The sequence below is a fragment of the Corvus moneduloides genome, chromosome 21 (genome assembly GCF_009650955.1).
Source record: "Corvus moneduloides isolate bCorMon1 chromosome 21, bCorMon1.pri, whole genome shotgun sequence".
Classification (NCBI taxonomy): domain Eukaryota; kingdom Metazoa; phylum Chordata; class Aves; order Passeriformes; family Corvidae; genus Corvus; species Corvus moneduloides.
In genome coordinates, this window is record NC_045496.1 from 7052199 (window position 1) to 7072961 (window position 20763).

The 20763-nt window shown below is 45.2% G+C and overlaps 1 protein-coding gene across 2 annotated transcripts in view; it reads left to right on the plus strand.

Annotated features, from left to right (window-relative positions):
• Positions 1 to 20763, plus strand: part of BRINP1 (BMP/retinoic acid inducible neural specific 1) — an 87681-nt gene that overhangs the window by 47152 nt on the left and 19766 nt on the right. For both annotated transcript variants that reach the window (XM_032130787.1, XM_032130788.1), the window contains exons 3-5: positions 13286 to 13476; positions 18902 to 19071; positions 20343 to 20448. In XM_032130787.1, coding sequence (XP_031986678.1) covers positions 13286 to 13476; positions 18902 to 19071; positions 20343 to 20448 — 467 coding nt within the window. The remainder of the gene's footprint in view (positions 1 to 13285; positions 13477 to 18901; positions 19072 to 20342; positions 20449 to 20763) is intronic.

Consider the following 20763-nt stretch of genomic DNA (forward strand, 5'->3'; position numbering starts at 1 on the left):
GGCAGGAGAAAGGAGAAAGCTGGATGCCTCAGTGTAGAGGGAAGTGCTGAAATGCATCCCACTGGCTGGAGCATCACTCAGCTACTCTGAGGGTTTATCCTAGTCCAGGGAGGGCAGAGCTGTATCCCAGGGATAATGACCTAGACCAGGGCAAGGAAGCAGCTGTTCTGTCCCCCTTCCTCCTAGCACTTGCTCAGGCACTGGGGACTGTGTGGTTTCCAGTCAGTAAGAGAAAAGATCAGGACCCGCTCTCTATTAGACTGCAAAGATACTGCTTTTTATTTTCTGTTCCTCCAGTATTTGTAAGAGTTGGGGGATTCACATTAGCTTTTTTCCTGTCTTCTTTAAGCACTCCAGGCTTGAGTCATATAATTGTATAACTCACAACTTCCATTTAAAAAATAAGAATAGGCTGTCTTTTAGGATTGCAGAGGAAAGCCAGAAAATACAAGTCTTTGAATCTCAAAACACAGAAGGCAAATAAAAAGCATTGCAGATATGGTTGTTTTGCTCGGTAGATAAATATATACATATGCATATGCTTCTAAATTCTGGGGTCCAATTCATTCTTTGGGAGCAGAGGCTCAGATGTGCAATAGCACATAATCCCTAACTCAGGTGTGTGTGTATCTTGAATTAGAATAGGAGCTGATAATTTAACTTTGCCCCATCCTCCCCTCCTAAAATAGCCATGATGGGAGGTTTTTCATGGAATCCCAGAATGGTTTGGGTTGGAAGAGCCCTTAAACATCACTCACTTCCAATCCTCTGCCACAGGCAGGGACACCTTGGGGTCTCTCCTCAGCTTTTCTGCAGCATCTGATGCCCTCAGACTGAATGTTCATCCTCAGAAGGATCCTGTCTTTTAACTCAACACAAACCAAGAAGTCTGCTGTGAAAGAGAGCAGCACAAGAGAGAGGGAAGAACCAACCCTCCAGGAGTTCCCAGCCAGACTCCCCTACCTGGGAGATGATAAGTGCTAGGGGTGTGCATCTGATCCCTCTCACTTTTGGTATCGATCAGGTCCAACACCCTCCCTGTGGCATGACTCCACTTACTCCACTGCTTGCACATGGCTTTTGTGTCCTCCATAAAGGGCTGAGATTTGGGAGTCTGTGCAGTGGTGATTTTTAATAGACATATTTCTGACAGGACGTAAGGGAATGGCCTCAAGTTGCACCAGGGGAGGTTTTAGGTATTAGGAATTGTGGAACAACAGGCATTGGAGGGGCTGCTCAGGAAAGTGTTGGAGTCACCATCCCTGGAAGGGTTCAAAAACTGTGTGGATATGGCACTTAAGGACATGGTTTAATGGTGAATGTGCTGGTGGTGCTGGTTGATTGTTGGACTGGATGATCTTGGAGATCTTTACCAAGTTTAATGATTTAGTGATTCTGGCCCTGTTTCTGTTCTCTGTAGCTGCTGTGGGGTTGTGTTTGCACAACCTGAGTGAGGTGTGGAGGCAGAGATGAACTGAGCCCTGGGCAGGCAAAACAGGGCAGCAACTTCAGCCATGACCCCACCATCTACTTTAGTCCTTGCTGGTGAAATACTTTGACCTGTCTACATCTGTATGAATTTTCTTCATGGTTGTGCTATATTCTTGATCTTTTCCTTGGAAAAGTTGTTCATCTCCTGCTGCTTTAGCTTCTCCATCTACAGTGACACATTTGCTTAAAGGTGCTTTGAGATCCACATATCAAAGTCACAAATAACAGCTAAAGAAAACATGACTCATGATAGGGAAATTGCCAAGCATGTGCCTGAATAACCAAGTGCCTCAGAGCTTCACAAACAGATCCCAGGAAACAAAAGCATTTGCATTCACAAGTCCCTGTTCGTTGGCTAGGACAGGACAAAAATAAAGCTTTTTCTTTATGAAGTGTTGCATAAAAAGCATGGTTATCTTTTCATTGCAGGCCACTTTGCAGCATGCAAAGAGATTGCCTTTCTTCATGAGTTTGTGAATTTTTATTTTATTGCAGTCTTTTTATTTCCTCCATCAAAACATGCCTGAGTTTGAAATGGCATGACTAGGAACGAAAATTAAATACATCAAAACTGATTTTTGTAGAAATGAGATTTTGGAGCAACCAGGGAATATTCAAGGCTTTCTCACAGCTTGTGTTCAGTTTTTTTGCTAAAGAGGGATGTAGTCTGAGGAAATGGGTCACCTTTTTCTTAGAGAAAATTTCTTCAGTTTTACTGTAATTCTGAAATGTCGTAGGCTTTTGGGAACTTTTTTTCTTTTTTAATCTTGAGCAAAGCACAAATGTCTCTGATTATGTATGACTCAAATTTTGCTGCAGCAATACTCTGCAGCCTAATTTTTTTTTTAGCCCTTAACCTCTTATCTTATGCTACTTGCTAGTAATTTCAGACCCAGTCACCATCTGAATCCTATACTGAGAGGGGACATCCTCTGCATACAGCCACTGTGGATATTCCTGCTTGCTGGATGCCACTGCTTGAAAAGCAGCCCTTGGCTAGTGGCCTGAGTGGAACAGCACAGCTTGGAAACCAAAGGGATGTGGAGCCCCAGCTCTGAGGGTGAAGGCACAGAATTGAGTGTCCTGAGGAATCATGAGGAAGAACCACTGTTTTCTCCTAAACCAACTTGGAGGAAATAATGTCCCAATACTATGGAAATTAGGTGGCAAGGATCAAAGTGGGAGGGAAGTGTGTCTTTGTTTTACTATTTTAACACAGTTTTTGTTCACTTGCTCTCTCCTACTTCTGCTGTGTACTCACAGAAGCTTCCTGCAAGATCCCTTGCAATGGCTCAGATGATAGAGGATATGAGTCCTTATCCCATCCCCTGTGCCATTCTGAGGCTGGTGGCCATCTGTTGGATCTGGGGGTGCCTTTGCGAGCAGGCAGCGCTTAGTCTGCCTGTCCTGTTGCACCCCTGAAAGTTGTCTTCCCTGCATATCCTCTCATGCAGTGTGGAGGACACCCTTCCATCTGAAGGATGGCAGGGAAGGGGCTGGACCCTCCTCACTTCCTTTAACCTGGACAAAAACCCCTTGGCTGCTCTGCAGCAAAGGATCCCTGGTGGGAACAGGTGGCTTTGCCAACTGGTTGCCTTTAGGCATCCCATCCACCCACCAGCTCCTGCCTTGAGTGCTCAGTGGTGTCTCCATCAGCTGAGGATGACTCAGGGCCGAGGCTTGGGTGAGAGGGGACAGTTTCCCATCACTGCCTGCTCTGCCCACAAGCCTGGCAGCTGTGCCCAGGTGGCTCTGCCAGGACCGCCTAGAGGACTCAGCTGGGTAGAGGAGGCAGGAGCAGCTTTGTATTTAAACATCATCTTTTGGGTTTTTTTCCCTCTTAAATCAGTGATTTTGAGCCTTTGCCAAGTGAGGAGCACGACTGACCGGAGGAGGTGTGATGGCTCCATTTTCTAACAACAGTTCGAGTTCTGAAACATGGCTGCATGCTGTGTTGGAGAAAATTTTGTACCTTTTTTTTGAGAAAAAGGGCAATCAAGGCTAAATTCCTGATATTGCTTTCCAAGTATTGACAAATGCTGTGCTGAAGCTGCCGGCGGTGCAGCAGTCAGGTACCCTTGCTTGCAACGTGAGGAATTAAGGTTCAAGGCGACATTTCTCAGTTTTTTCATCTGAGCAAGCTGTGAATCATGATAAGTACAGAGCAAAGTTTGGGGCTGTGGTGTCACAGGCTGAGGTTATCAGCTTGCTACAGCTAAAATTAGGAAAAAAAGCCTGTGGTCGACATACACCTCTATCTTCAGGAAATGAAGCAAGTGCAATTTAATGAAATGATTTGTTCCAAACTGTGTTCTTGTTCCAGCCTTTGATTGGTGCCATTGTGCTCCTAGGAGCACTGGCAGGCTCTGAATCCACATGGTGAATTTTGGGGCAGGGTAGGCACTGCTTGCTGACAGGGTCCATGGGGTAGCAAGGGCTCACCAGGACTTAACATGGGCCAGTCGCCCCTGGGTGATTCGTTATCTGCTCTATAAATTAAACTCTCCCTGCCTGTCTTCCGTTGCAAACTTGGTTACAAAAGCAACAGATTTAAATATTCTCATGTACTACTTAGCCACAAGAGGAGGGACTTCATCAAGGCTGTAATCCTCTTATCTACTAGAGTCCCAAAAAACACATCAATGTGAAAAGGTCTAGTTTATCGGGTGTTTTTTTTGTGGATTTATTGTTTATTTTGGGGTTTGGGGTTTTTTTGTTGGGTTATTTTTGTGTGTTGTGTTTGTTTTGTTGGGTTGGTTGGTTTGTTTTGTTTGGCTTTTTCTTTGTTTTGTTGGGGTTATTTGTAGTTTTTTCTTGTTTCCCTCCCCCAAACCAATTGCTACAGCACAAGACTGAATAGTTTGGGGCTTTTTTCTGTCTATGTCACATGTTCCTATACAGCCTTATTTGTCTCAACATCCTGTGTCTTGGCTTCCCTTCCAACCTGTTTTGGCTGATGTCTGCCCTCATCCCCCTGGATTAGGATTGTGTGCTGAGCAAAGGAGTGTCCAAGGAGGGAATTGAAAGAAGTGTGGAGAAGAGAACCTACAATCATGTCAGCTATCCCACCTTTCCTCAAGAATACCTAAAATTCCTTAAATGACTTAGATGTTTCCACCCATTGCTTCAAAAGTGTTGTTTGAAAGCTTCTTCTTGGCAGCTCCTTGACATTCCAGGATCAACTTGATTGGGAATTCTGGGTCAAACTCCTAGAAACAAAAATCCAGAAGACCCTGCTATGAAAAATAATACCTGTCATTGTATTTGTAACCAGAGACCTCAAAATGCCTGATTCACAGATGAGTTTCTCTAGGCTATATCAGGTATTTTAGTGGGAGAGCTGTTCCGGCTGCATCTTCTGTGATTTTTTATCCGAATTCACAGTGAAGGACTGGGTGTCTCTGTGTTGTCCATCCCAGTGCTGGAGCACAGGACCCCACAGCCTGTTGGAACAGCCTGTTGGAAGCTTCCTCAGTAGCTTAATAAACCATGTCTGATCTGGGTGAGCTTTCAGGGAGAAAACAGCACCAGAGCAGAACATTTGCTATTGTTAATAATGTTTGTTAAGCTATGGTGGTGTGAACAATGCTGGGAGCTCTTGGAGAGATGTCACTCCTGCTTCCAGCAGCTCTCATCAACCCTGATGGAAATTATAGTGGCTTAGAAGTGCCGTCAGCTGAGGTGATGTTAACAATCATGGGCACCACTCACCATCACGCGTCTGCTGGGTGGCCAAGGATGACGGAGGCTGGTGTTGGGAAGGGTCTCTCCAGTGCTCTAGGTGTGGGATTTTTGCAAGGAAATCTGCACAAATAACATTACAGGGAGAGCTGGGGGAATAAATGTCCACAAGCTGTTAACACTGGAACTGATGGGTGAGATGGAAGGGCATTGCTGCAGCTGGCTCTGCTGGGATGTGGGAACAGATCCATAGAGGACTGATGAAGGCAGCTGTGTTGAAGAAGTTCAGAAGTTACTGTGTGTTATTGAGGATGCAGAAACCCGTGACCTGGACGTGATGCCAAGCAGGTGAAAGGGTAGAAACTTACTCTGCCATGTTTTCATGTTTTGGATTTGAAGTCAGGGTTAAGAACCACAGCCACATCCTGGCCATGATCACATTTAATAATAAGCAAACTTAATAATGATTAAATTTGATGACCTGTCTTTTAACTTGTTCTTACCTATGCTGAATCACTCTGCCTTGAGTCTCTAGTAATAAATTTATTCCAGCTTTTTTCTAAACAAATTGATCTTTTGGGCACCCAACCATTACATGTTTCTTCCTAAGAGACCCAAATGCAGGCCTATCCTGAGAGAAAACACAAGACTTGGAATCATGTTTGTCTGACTGGATTTTAATTCAGTGCTGGAACAACCTGTTTACCAAGGGGCTTTCAAAGTCACATGAAATCCCTCTAACTCTGAAATAATTTTATTTCTTTTTGATTCTTGCAATCATCATGTTGTTCTGGACCTATTTTTTACCTCCATCTCTCTCTCTTTCTCCAAAAAAAAACCCCTCAGAGTTTTCAACTCTGGAACAATTTAATATCTTTAAAAAATATGATTAGAGAGATGAAAACAAAACTCTGGAGCAGGCTGAACTGCTTGCCCAAAAAAGGGGGGGGTGTTTGAGGTTTCAGACCCCTCAGCCAACACCAAGCACATGGCCAAAGGACAGACCAAGGGGAAAAGCAACAGGAGATTCTTCCTTTGTCCTTTGGAGCCAGGTGGAGGAGGAAGTAGTCCAACAGCATTGCTTAATTTCTGCCATAGGACTCTGCTGAATGATTCAAACACCGATTGTCCTCTCCTTGGTTCAGTCCTATCCAGGTAAATGCCCTTATAGCAATAAACCTGCTGCAGACAGCACAGCATTTATCAATAGATCAATAGTCAATTTATTTACCTCATTCACCTGCCAGCTGTCATAAGTGAGCCTGTCTGCTTGCCTGGTTGTTATGCAAAATGCTGTTGGACTTGCAGCTTAAGTGATTCTTTTTTCATACTTTTCTGGAATTAAATTTTTAGATTTTTTTTTTCTTTTTTTCATGGCAGAGATTCAGCCTCTGTCTAATTTGGAACTAGTTTAAATCTACAGACTGGAGGTTTTTTAAATAGATTAGGCGGGATGAGTGCCAAACCCTCACAGGAAACTAATTCTTGTAGGTCCTTTGAAAAGCTCAGCTTTGAAAAGAGTGACTTCTTCATGCTGGCCTAGATAGGGAAGAGGCCAAGCTGCAGAGGAAAGTGCTAAAAGAATATTGCACTGCTCAGCCTGGGGCTGTCTGGCATTTTGAGGGCACAGGCTGGAAATGAAACATCACTGACCCCACCATAATCACAGATACCCCACAAAGACTTGTATAAACCCTGATCTGGCAGAACAAGATAGCATTATAATGCTGTTGTCGTGCTCAGACCCTGTCCCTTGGCATTGTTTGCAGAATCCAGGGCTCACAGGAACCTGGAAGAGCCATCATCCTGAGGACTGGAGATAACCAGGACTTTGTGCAGCCAGTGGGTGGGACAATTGGGCTGAAAAAAGGAACGGCAAAGCAAAACAAAACCCCCAAACCAACAGCTCTGTTGTAGGAGCATCTGGAAGGATTCTGGAAGATTTAGGGGTAACACAGCACTTGTTTCTTACCCAGACAAGGCCTAAAATCTCTCTGGTTTGCTTCACACTAGTGACAGTTACTAATAGTTGTCTGCAGCATATACAGACATGTCCAAAAATGTCTGTCTTAATGACGGTGAGGTGCTTGAAGGAAAACAGGGGCAGGGACACCAAAATCCCAGGGAACATCTCTCTGACATCAGGGAGTTCTGGTGTCATCACAGTCAATTATGTGGGCAATATGCCAAGGAGAGGGCATGAAATAATGTTTGTGTCCTGCTGTTACTGAAGAGCGTGTTGCCTTCAGGAAGGCTCATCACCTTTGGGAGCAGCTGGTGACTTTCAAGATAAATTTTATAAAAGAAGTAAAGAGCCATTGAGCAGAAAGGAGCTGGTGCCTTTCCCTTGCCCAGTTCCCAGGGAGGGGTGACGCTGCTCCTGTTTGGGTGTGCACTGGGTGGGCTGCACTGAAGGATGTGCCTCCAGCACCAGGAGGGGTTGGGGTGTTCTACTTATGCTTTGTTCAGTGTCTTCCTTCTCTGCTATTTTTTTTTCCTTTTTAAAACTGTGTCTGTCTTGATCATTATTTGATGCATTTCATTTCTTTTTTCTTTCAAGCACCAGGCTCCAAGGTCTGTGCTGAACTTGTTTCCTCACTTACATGCTTTGGTTGTCTTGGCCATTTGAAGATGGGGAATTTAATTTGCTCTGATGGACTCTCTCCCTCAGACTTCCCTCCCTGGGTAGAGATGCTCCCGCCCTTGGATCCTGCTGTCCTCTGTGATGGTGCAGAGTGGGGTCTACATGATGTACCTATTCCAGGCTCTTGACCTTTCCTCCCTCTTCAGCAGTTTTTTTCCCTGTTTTTCTGTTTCCCTAGAGGGGTCATAGTGCTAATGAGCACTGAGACATTCCTAGTGGCTCCTTCTGTCCCTGACATGCTGGCCTTGATGGAAGCTCATTAATGCAGGCTTGAAGGGGCAGTATTTTCTCATCCTCAGCCCTATTCAAATAAAGTGTGTCCCCTTGCTGTTACAGGGAGAAAAGCCTTTACTAGGTGTATGTGCCTCCCTGAGGCAGTACTTCACCCCTCATCCCTCTTCCCTCTCACCTCCCTTCCCCCTTCAGCACCTCCTACCCCTTTCAGCCCTAAAGAAAGTCCTCTGGATTTTCTCCAGAGGGCAGCTGTCCTGTGCTGGCCTGGAAGGTATTTCCTGGCACACCCCAAATTCCCTTGGGCTCTCAGCCCTGCTGAGCCAGAGCACCAGCAAGTGCCTCTCCCCCACTACTTAGACCTTGGGTCAGAGTGTGTCCTTATCCCATCTCTGCCTCAGGGATACTGACTCTTCCTTCTCCTTGCTAAGAGGTTTCTCACCTTAGAGGTATCTTTCCAAAGCCATTCAAAGCTTCCCTGCTGGCAGAAGTTCAGGTCCTTGCTTGGAATTTCCCCTGAGGGTCAGAAGACTGTACTAATCCCAACTGTACCAATCCTAGCTGTACCATAGGGTGCCCCCTAATCCTGGTCAAGTCTTTGCAACTTCTTTACCTGGAAAGTAAGTGATGCACAGGGCAGTATTTCTCTTTTTAAATGCCTCAATACCTGTAGAGGCCTCACCTCTGTGTCTCAGGTGGTGGCACACAGACTGGTGGCTCTGAGAACCAGAATGAAAGGTAGCCCAGAATGGTTTTGTGAGGAAAGGTTTCAGCACCCATTATCCATGAATCCAAGGCCTTGGTAAATCCTCCCAAGATTCACAGATGGAAGGATTCAGTGGTGACAAACAGACAAGAGTATTGTTTACTTAACCCAGCATCCTGAATTAATTTTGGCTGATTTTCTGCTTCTGCAGAAAATGCAATTAAATCTAGAGTTGAAAGCTAATCAAAAACCTGTTCTTGGAGGTGTTTCTTCAGAGGCTTCAGGAGTTCCAGGCTGGAACATTCCCTAAGGCCGAATCTATGCTGTTTCCTGCAAATATAATTTTTTTTTTATGACCTCAATAATTCTAAATGATTTCAGTAGCCATATCTATTAATGTGAAGTCTATTTTCCAAAATTGTACCTCAGTCTTGGCCTCAGGTGCATCTTGCAGCAGAGGGTTCTGTAGGTTGCTTGGAAAATTGCTGGAATTAGAGGTTTGCTTTCCATGAAAAATATTGGAATTCAGTGAGCCAAGTTTAAAATGTATCTTTTGGACATTAAACAGGAAGCTTAACAAGACCATATCATTTGCTTGACCATTGAGGTTGGAACAGATGATCCCACTGGTGTTCCCTTCCAAACTTAACCCTTCTTGGATTCCAATCCCAACGAGTCAACAGCATACAAAGAAATAAAAGAGCCAAATGCTATGCAAAACCTATAAAAAAGCTTGAAACATATCACTAAGTAAATTCAAATAATGCATAACTTAGAGGGAATTGCAACTGGTTCATGGATATTCTATGAGCAGAAGATAAACATCTAAGTTAGTTGCATAAATTATTCATCATAACATGTTTGCTCAGCTTTTCTCATCAGCTGGGAAAGCCACACATCCAAGCACAGGAGGAGTACAGCAGAACTGGGCTTTCACCTCCCTGATGTGCCCTGGGAGCAGGAAGCCCTGGGGAGAGATGGCATCAATAACAATTGATGGTGGGAAGAGTTTCCTTCACTGTCATGCTTTAGAGGTGAATCCTGCTCAGGGCTCATCTGCTACATGAATAGGGACTGGGATTGTCCCTTCGAAGCAGGAAAGGCTGAGGTTATGACAGTGATTTCTTTTAAACTCCTGCTTTTGCCTCCTGCTAGTGGTGTCATGAGGTGATGTTGGACCTGGTGTAAAAAATGAACCCACTTTCCCTTTGGACACATTATTTATCAAAATTTCATCCTCCTTTCCTGCCTTCTCCTGCCTTCATTGTCCATCGCTTCCCAGTTTGCCCTGTCCATCTCCACACCCTGAATGGTGACACTCCCAGGGTCTGGGTGTTGATATATCATAGAATCCTGGAATGGTTTGAGTTGGAAAGGACCTTAAAGACCATCTTGTCCCACCCCCTGCCATGGGCAGGGACACCTTCCACTATCCCAGGTTGCTCCAAGTCCTGTCCAAACTAGCCTTGGACACTTCTAGGGATGCGGGGGCAGCCATAGCTTCCCTGAAGGAGAATATGGATCAGTACCTGACCAGTTGCACGTTTCAAATCTATGGTCTTTGCTGCTAAATTATCTATTACTAAGCAGCAAAACCAAATTGTCTGTACTTTATTGGGAACATGAAACATTCCCTCAGCCCTTTCTGAAAACATGCTGGCTCTGGAGTGCTCTGGTCCCTCCTGACTTTATGGATACTGCAGGAAGCAGGAATCCGAATGTGGGCTTGAGTTTTATAGGAAGCAATAATTGTCTGTTTGGAGAGGAAGCACAGATGGCATTCTTTCTATGCTTGCTAGTTATGATCTTTCTGATGGGAACGGGGGCATGTCTATTTATTATAAAACCTTGCCTGTCTTTAAGCATCCAGCTCTGCCCCTTCCCATGCAGTGCAACTGCTGAAGGGACCATTCCTTCCTCAAAGGGGATTTCCTTGTGTAGCGAGGTCTGGGATTGAAACTCTAATCTGGAATGATTAGAGAAACCTCCCTGTAGCGTCAGAGAGAAACTATTTGTCTTTACTTTTAAAGTTTTATCTATCATTAAAATCAACTTTTACACAATTCTGGAACAGCAGATAACACCCTCTGCTCCATAAAGGGGATACACTGGTGATGTATTTGTTACCTGCAGACAACTTGGGAGCCAATGATCTGTTTCAGTCACTCTTTGTGTTAAGAACCTGTTGTATGGGGGGGGGGGTTGCCTTTAGACTGAGGTTTTTCTAGGAAAGATGGATTGGAAGATTGGAAGGTTTGACACTAATGACTCTTGTAACATAGTAAGAGGTGTGTTTTGTTTTGGCATTTTGACTTGGCTTGTGAAAGCAAGGAACTACAGAGGGGGCATTAGCTCAGGTATAAGGAGATATTTTGAAATAAATAGTTGGCACTTTGCTATTTTGATGAATGTAACTGCTGCCAGGCAGCGTGTAGTGTTGTGAAGGGGCACAATCCAAATAAATACCTGCATAATTACATTTAGTCAAATAACCTAACACACATTGAGTGGACTGAGTATAGAATCAACCTGGGCAGAAAAGATCTGGTTTGTGATCCTGGCCTTGCAACTGAGTCTCCTAAATCTGCCTGTGAGTCAGGGTCTCTGCCAGCCGGGTGGGGTTGTTGTGCTGGGTGGACACACCGTGATGGGACATGCTGCCTCAGTGCCAGGTGTTGTCATTTCTGGTTTGGACTGGGTGTTATGGATTTTTCCACACCAGCCAGAGTAACAGATTTGACCCCAGGATCCCTCTGGGAATGCCAAGTCTGCTGGAAGGTTTCCAATTAGTCTTTCCTGGATTACAATTTGAGCTGGGTGCCTCCAGAGAGGACCCGGATCCCAATTCATGCCTCAGAATTATACCTGTACTATCTAATCACCCAATCCTCAAATCCAGCCCCAAATCCTTGATTCTGATCAGTGGTCCCTTAACTTATTGTTTCAACTGGTCGCTGGGCTGGCCTTCTTCTGAAGTGACTTCATTCTCTTGGAATAGTCTCCTTGGTCCTTATCTTCATTCCACTTGTATCTGCTGAATTTAGCTTGTTCCTTGTTAGCAGCATTAATTTTCTCAAAGAAGTTTATCCTTGGTCAGTTCTTGCATGTGAAGGCTTCCTCTGCTTTAGCTGCTACTGCTGAGCCACACTAACGCTAAACAAAACTATTCCCAGAGAACGTTATTAAATGTCTTCTGTCTTAAACTGGGATAAAGTTAAATTTTTTCCAGGCTGGTATGGGGCTGCGTTTTGGATTTTGCTGGACACAGTGCTGATAGCACAGGGGTGTTGCTGAGCAGAGCTTACACAGGTCAGGGCTTTTCTGCCTCTCATCCCATTCCACCAGTGACTCAGCTGGAAGTGGGGAATGGATTCCTTGTTTTGTTTTGCTTGCCCGTGCAGCTTTTCCTTTATCTGCTAAACTGTTTATCTCAACTCATGAGTTCTCTCACTTTCACCCTTCAGACTCTCTTCCCCTTTGGGAGGAGTGTGTGGCTGCATGGGGCTGAGTTGCCAGCTGGGGTTAAACCACAACACCTATAATCTAAATAAAATGTTTGTCCTAAACCCAAGTTACTGGAATAAGCGAATGAAAAGTGACAGAGAAGCCTGAGTTGATGGTCTGGGAGACAGCTTAAGATAGAGCAGGTGCATCGTAGGAGAATGGGTACAAATAATATCCTCTCCTTTAAGGAAGGCTTTGCTCAATATTTTTCGAAAGACATTAATAGGTTTCTCATTTTTCAGGTGCTCAGCTGGTGATGTTTCAGAGGCTTGATTTTTAGATTGCAGGTGTGCAAGCTTTTCTCTAGGCATTTCCCTCTGTCGTTTCAAAATGGATACCTGCAATAAAGCACTGCTTTTGCAAACAGTAACTTTATTTTTTTTCTCTGTTGCTCTGAGTTTAAAAGCATGGATTTGAGAATCACTTTGGTTTTTTTTTTCTAAAACACAAACAAAACCTCTGCTTTCATCCTGGACTCTGCTGATACCTGAATCCATCCTTTTACATGGTTTGTCTCAAAAATTGTTTTCCAAAATGCTCTTTTGCCATACTCCTGAAGATGAAGATGTTTGGAGAAAATGTATTTTCTCCAGCTTTGCTTTGCAAAAGTGTGCCAGGAAGACCTGTGGGCAGTTTGGGCTAGATCTGTGGTTTAGACCTGCTGACAGAGACCAGAATTTGCTGTTTTATGGAGAAGTGCAAGACCCCAAAATGTGGGAGGGTGAAAGGACCAGCCTGCTTTTGTTTTAGGGAAGTCCAGCTCTCTGCCAGACACCTCTGATGACTCCAAGGGCACCTCCTTACCAGCCTGATCCTCATAGTGTATCGTTACTGTGCAATAATGTCTCGCTTTTCCTCTTCTCCTCCCCTTGCCGTCTGTCCAGCCTTGTGGTCTCACGTGTGTATCCATGTAGGAGTGTCCAACAGGATTGGCCCCGTCTCCATCCTCCTTTCCTGCTCCCAGTGATTCTCCCTGCCCCTCCAGACTCGGAGGCTCACCCCTGTTGTGTTCCTGTGTTGTGGCATAGGGAGTTTGCCCGTTGGAAGGTGAGGAACACAGCCATCGAGCGGAGGGACCTGCTCCACAACCCACTGCCCCTGATGCCTGAGTTCCAGAGGAGCATCCGCCTTCTGGGCAGGAGACCCACCACACAGCAGTTCATTGACACCATCATCAAAAAGTACGGCACCCACCTCCTCATCTCTGCCACCCTGGGAGGTAGGTGGCAACCTGGGTTGTTTTCTGATGAGGGGGGTTGTGGGGAGTTGGTGAAGGCACTGGGCAGTGCTGGAAATGTGTCCAGTTTGGCATGGAGTTCCTGGAGTGAGTCCAGCAGAGGCTATGGCAGGGGTGATGGGACTGGGGCATCTGTTACGAGGGAAAACTGAGGGAGTTGGGGCTGTTCAGTCTCAAGAAGAGATGACTGAAAGGAGACCTTGTTAATGAGTGTAATTATCTAAACGGGGGTGCCTAGAGCATGGACCAGGCTCATCTTGGTGGTGCCAGCCACAAGGACAAGAGGAACAGGCAGAAACTGATGCCCAGGAAGTTCCACCTGAACTTGAGGAAGAATTTCTTTCTTGGGAGCATTGGAACAGATTGCCCAGAGAGGGTGTGGATTCTCCCTCACAGAAGATATTCCAGAACCAACTGGATGCAGTCCTGTGCCATGTGCTCTGGGATGACCCTGCCAAAGCAGGGAGGCTGGACCAAATACTCCACTGTGGTCCTTTGCAATCTGAATATCCCTGTGGCTCTGAAACCATGGTGGTGCAGTGGGGGCACAGGCCAGGCTGCAGCTCTCCCTCCCAAAGCCCAGCTGTGTACCCAGAGTCCGAAGAACCTTCACAAAGGAATTCAGAGTGTGAGGTGGGAGTTCAGCCCCTGTGCTACGTGTGCCCCTGTGCTGCTCTGACCATCATGTGTGTCAGGAGAAACACGTCCCTCAGCTGGGGGACTGTCCTGCCAGCCCTGCATCACTGCCCTCAGCCTCACAACAGAATGTGTTCATCTCTCTTTTTTTACAGGATGAAAACAAACACAGGGGGAAAAACATCCTTTCTTGCTGGAACTGGAGGAATTTTAAAGAGCTCCAGGAAAAGGGAGATCAAGGAGTTGGGCAGGGAGCGTGAGCAGAGGGGAAGAGATGGTCAGAAGGCTGAATGCATTACCATGGATCAGACTTCTGCAAAAACAGCAGATCAGTAAAATTCAAAATGTATATGCAAGGGCTGCAGAGAGGTCTGTGTGTGCACAGAATGTGTCAGGGATGACATCAGGGAGAGCCCTGGAGGGCCATGAACTCCTGAGCAGGCGATGCTGGTGGTGCTGCAGGAACATTTTGAGTAGTAACTGTTGAACACCGGAGGGGTGAAAATCAGCAGCTCCTATTGTTATTTGCTCCTGGTTCTTTTTTCTCCCTCAGTATTATTTTCACAATTCTTTTCCCCCTTTGGGGTGGGGCTTTCTTTCATTTAAATGTTCTTCTTCCAAGAACTACTTTCTTCCAAGAACTACTACTACTACTATCTGTGAGAAGGATTCTGCAGTGTTAAAGGCTCAATTTTACTTCAGAATTTGTTATTGTTGCTCCTTCTAATGTACCTCACCTCAAGCCTTGCCACATTGCCATGTTTGTAGTGAACTTTGAGGAATTTCTGGCCATCCGTCTGTTCCCAGAGCATTCTGCAGACACTGGGATGAGATTAGATGTGTACGTATGATTCATGCACAAATTAGGCGGTAGGTGAATTGGCACAGTTCCCCTGAAGTCAAATGGCCTTTGGTGTGGTAATGTCCTTCAAAGATCCTTGGGCTGCTCTTCAGTCCAGGCACCCGAACAAGTCCATTCCGTCAGCAAGAAGTGTGAGAGAAAGGGGGTTTCCAAGCATTGAAGAGCACAAGTGATTGCTTTCATCAGGCCTTAATGAAGTCTGAGTAAAGATATACTGCTTTTTTTTTTTGAGGAACTCACTTTTCAGGATGATGTTTTACAGAGCCCAAGAGAGCCAAGGAAAGTGAGATTATTTTTTTTGGTGGGTTTACTTTTTCTCCATTGACATTCCTCTTTTTCTTGCCACTCACATCCGTGGAAATTAGAAATAGGAAAGACCTTTGATGGTAAAATATATTTTTAATTTTGCCTGGGTGAGGTTGTAAATTATTCACAGGGACTTGTTTCTTCTCCTGATTTTACAACACAACAACTTTAAATATGCAGAGACTTGTAATGAGAACTGGTGTTAGAGGGGAGAGCTAAACACTCCACCAGCCTCAAGCATGGTGAGCAATGGCAGAGAGAAAAGGAGGATTTATCTTGGCAATGGCAGTCCCAGGGAAAATGTAGATGGAGCTGGGCATGCATTATGCACGGAAGACACGCTCTAATCATAGTCTGTGGGCTAAACAAGAGCTCTGGGATATAAAAGCAGAGTGTCCTGGCACACTGGCTCTCCCAGGAGCTGGTGTCTCCTCAGCAGAGCTACAAGCAGTTCTGCCCTGGGTTACAGTTGTTTGTAGTTCAGCCTGGTGTCTGAGGAGGTGGCAGACGAGTGACAAACACACAGGAAATTGTCTGGCTTTGAAACGCCAGCTGCTGCACGGGCCCCAGGAGGGTGGGAGATAGAGCAGCACCTGAACACAGCAATTTCCACACCTGGCCACAGGAGGAACAGCTCTGGTGCCTTTCAACCTACAGAGCAGCCAGGTCCCCTGAGAGCCCAGTAAAAACCCAGGTCTGCTCCAGTGTGGTTCTGACAAAGGCATTGGTGAAGGGTCACTTTGAGGGCATCCATGCTCTGGGATGGAGCTGAGAGCCAATTTTCAGGAAAAGCCCTCAAGGAAAAACAACTTTGAACATAGCATTCATTTAATAAAGGAGAAATTAAGACTTAATAATGCAGCAAAGTTCTGTTAACCTCTCTTGATCCAAGAGTTGCTTTCCCGTGTGCCCCCTCCATGGGGATGCTGTGCTTTTCCAGCTCTGCACAGAGCTACACAAAATAGGTTTCCAGCAGCAGTGTCCCTGCTCAGCACCTCTCAATCCTAGGGACAGCACTGATCCTTCAGGAAAAAGCATCATCGCTCATGGATTTTAATTCTCTCTTCCTTTGGAGGAAAAAATGACAGCTTTTGTGGGGAAATCACTGATCCCTACTGTCCCAGAGCACAGATTTCTCTTCTCTGTTGTGTTTCTTAGTGCCTGGTTTGTGTTGTGTAAGGATCAAATCCAATAGGAGATCTGCTGGTGATCTGACACCAGTGCTGCTGCCTGATGTGATTCCACCCAGGCTTCCTGCCTGCCCTCTGGCCAAGGCATTCCAGCCTCATTCCTCTAGTGAAAACGAGCTAGTCTGGAATGAAAAAGTCCTGATTTTTGTGCCTTGGCTATTAATATAAGGCATGATATTTTTCCAGAAAAAGTTGGTTTTTTCCAATTATTGGTGGAATTGATAAAGAGTTGATGGCTGTGAATCACAGTTAAGGGGAGAATTATCCCAGGTGTTCCTTCTCCTGCCACAGCCTCACAAAATGGTGGTGAAGCATCATTTCTCATTTCTCTCTACTGCATCTCCTTGCAGTTAAATGCCTCTGTTACATGAGAGATCCAAAACTTCTGGCTCAAAATACACTTTCACACTGATCCAACCTCTTCAGTGGCAAATGAGTTGACTCATGAAAACTGACAAAGTTTTTTCAAATCCTCCTGAAAAACACAAAGAGATGAAACTTGAAAAGGCACTGAGAGTGGTCGGTGCAGTGACCACTGTTCCTCACACTAACCACAGACATTTTATTACCTGTATCTTGCGGGCTGTTTGTTGTATTCACCTGTTGTGTCTCATCAGATACAGGGGGTTAAATCCCCTGGAAGATGGATTAACTTTGTTTGTGTGGACAGAGCCTGATGTGGCAGAGCCTTGATCCCTGCCAAGGTCTCCTCACAAGTTCAACACACGATAATGGTAACGGTCAGAAAGGAAATCAAAGCTGGTAATTTTCCAGGGAAAGTGTTTTTGTGAGAGGTAACAATGATGATATTGTTACTACCACAGCTTTGATCGTGGTCAAAGGCCAGTCTGTTATTTTTAACAAAATATTAAAGACAAAGTTTTACATGCCAAACTTCTCCACTTGGGTCCTGTGAAGCCAATTAAAAGATTTCAACTGATCAATTCTTTTGATGAAAAGTACCTTCTTTCCACAAAAAAAAAAAGTCCATTTTTCATCTCAAAGCCAAGGGCTGAATCCTCAACACAACTATTGCTTGAAAAACTGAAATCTAATAAAAATATTTTGATTTTCATCCAGAATATTTTCGGTTTGTTTTCAGGCATTTGGCTTTCAGATAAAAGCTGGAAAATTTCCAGGGAAAGTGAGGGGGAGGGCTTACCGTGATTTTGGGTTATTTTTTTCAGATATGCAATAAAAGAAGTAATTTGGATGAATTAAACTATTTCAGCTAACAAGATTTTTAAAGAAAAATAAGTTCTTGTTCTCTTAAAAAAAAAAAATTATGCAAAGATGATGAAGACCAAAATATTTTTTGATCTTGAAAGTGGTGGTACATATTTTTTGGACCATGCTATCACTGCCAGAGGCAGTGAATTCATCAGTGGTTCATCTATCAAATAAGAAGAAGCACCATTCTTCTCATTAGGAGAGTTATGCAGAAATGGCACATTCCTCCCATAGTTGTGTCTGCTCTTCATTTATTAAAATCCAAGTTTCACATGTTAAGGATGCAGGATGGCATTCCACCTTTTTAGATCTCTGACAGTGCCAATCTTATGTTAAGAATGACCTGGATTTTAACATGCCTCACCCAGCACAAATTGAACTGTTAGGTAAATATGCCTTCTCGGCTTCATGTCCTTTTTAGATATGTTTTGTTACATTCAGGTCTCTGCTGATGTTTATCAGTTCTTAACTGCTTCACTCCCAGATCTTCTGGGTTAGCATTTCAAAATCACCTGCTTTTGTCCCGTATCTAGTACAGTATTTTCACTCTCCACTTATATTCCCTGAATGAGACTCTGGGAGAGGAAAGAAGGCAGTAAGGGTGGTTAGTTTAAATTAAATTTCTTATTTAGTCTTTCCTCTGATTACTTCTCTTCACTCATCCCCTTTCCCTTCCCCTTTTGCAAGGCCACTGGAAGCTGAAGAGGCCCAACTAACATTTGTTTGTCCACTGTACCTACCCACACACTGTATTCTTTTTGCAGTTTTCCTTCTAGCAATCAGGTCACACAGAGACTTGCATAAGGTGGGATCTTGTCCTGTCAGGTGTGCATCATTCTAGACGCACTACCCACAGAGAGAATGTTCCTCGAGTGGGACAGATGGGCTGAATCCTCTCCAGCAGTTGTGTCAAAGCTCTGCTGGCTAAAAAATATCCAAAATGTTGTCTACTCAATTCAGTGGAGCTGATTTACTTGTCTGGTGGACATAGCCTTGCTGTCTGGATAGAGGAGGCTTCTCTACATCCCCCTGGGGTCCTGGTGCTGGCGAGGAAGGGCAAATTCCTCCGAGAGTGCTTTAGGTGTCGGACTTTTCTTTCTCTAGGTGCAGTAGATGACACCACTTGCTCCTGTTAAGATGGCCCTACCTGGCAGCCTGAAATCTCCTTTTCTTTCTGCTGCAGGAGAGGAGGCCTTAACCATGTACATGGACAAAAGCCGCCTCGACAGAAAGTCAGGAAACGCCACCCAGAGCGTTGAAGCTTTACACCAGCTCGCGTCCTCCTACTTTGTAGATCGTGATGGCACCATGAGGAGACTCCATGAGATCCAGATCTCTACCGGAGCAATTAAGGTACCACATACTGCCTTAGGAAGTGGCAAAAGATTGTGTGTCTGTATGGATTCTCCAGGGATTTGGGGCAGGACTTTGCCGGTCTGATATCTTTGGTCACAAGTTGTTTTGTTCCCAGGGTTAGTTTTTCTCTTATTCAATTGAAGAATTGATTTTCCCAGGGCCACAAATGTCTGGAAAGAGGTGGGCATTCAGTGTGGTGGTTGTGTAGGATGGGAGACTTTCACTAAATTTGACAGGGACTTCTGGAAGGGAGAGAGGGAGCAGAGGACCCAGATCATTTATGGAGGTTGGAAGGGAAAGGCAGGTCTGTGAGATGAACAACCCTGTGCCACCTAGGAGTATTTGTCTCCTGGGGGTGTAAGGCTGCAAAACATCTCTCAGCTGAATTTGCTACAAGAAAAGGTGAAAAACTCAGTGTGGCATTACTGAGGCATCTGGAATGAAACGGACTGAGAGACAGCTTGGGGGGTTGCAGCAGGAAGAAAGGGAAGCTGCTCAGAGAATACAAAATAGGGAAAATGGCTCTGCAAAGGCTGCCTTCTCTGAAAGCAATCATCCTACACTGGGCAGGGATTTTATTGTTGCTGAGTTCACTCCAGGGAAGGTGATGTGGATGGAGTCATCATTGTTAGCCATTTCTGAAGGGTTTCAGCTCTCATTACTGTTCTGTGCTGTCTCATGGCTGAGTCTGTTCCCTTCTGGATGGGAGATTGTGTTGAGATACTGAACCAGTGACAGCAGATAATCACCTGTGGTGAATTCCAGAAGGGCAGCTCTCCTCCATGGCTGGAAACCAACAGCAGCAGCACTGCAGGTCATCTGTGCCTCCATCCATCCTCAGCACAGGGCTGGTGTTCACATCTGTTGTGGGAGCACCAGGCACCGCTGTGGGCTGGCAATCCATCTCTGTTTCTTGCTTTGCAATAAGAGAAGCCAGGGAATAATTCCTCTACAGGCTTCTGATGTTCTCCAGTGGCGATCGTCTATGAGAAACATCAATAAGCAGGATCCCATTGCCAAGCCCAGAATAACCTGAGGTACCCTGAAGAGAGCAGCCACAATTCATTCTGATTTTTCAGCTTGCCACTGCGCCAAACATTAGCAGTGTCTGTGCAGGGTGGGGCCTTTTTTCCCAACTAGGGAAGATGTGCTTTGGGTTATATCAGCTGGTGACAAGGCGTCCTTTGAACTAAAAGATTTTAAAAGCCTGGGGAAGGTGTGAGGCTGCAGTCAAAGGGAACGTTCTTTCTTTTCTACATCCTGTGTAGGTAACAGAAACTCGGACCGGCCCCCTGGGCTGTAACAGCTACGACAATCTGGACTCTGTGAGTTCTGTCCTTCTACAAAGCACTGAGAGCAAACTCCACCTGCAAGGTAGGGCCCAGGAACCAGGGAGTGGGGTGGAAATGGGAGAGGGGTGCCCTTTCTCTGAGCCTTTTCCCCTCTTCTCTTTGCTGTGATACTGTTGTGTCTGGAAGTTCCCTGAAGCTTCTGGTGGCTTCACATGAGGCTCAGCTGAGCAGAGCCACGGCTGACCCCAGTGAAGTGTCTGAGTGCCCTCTGCCACTGAATTTTGATGGACTTCTGTGTATGATACACACACCAACATAAAAAAATGTGACCTCTTCCATCAATATTGAAGGAGAATTCTGCCCCCATCTCTCCATCCCTCCCGAATCGCTGATTTGT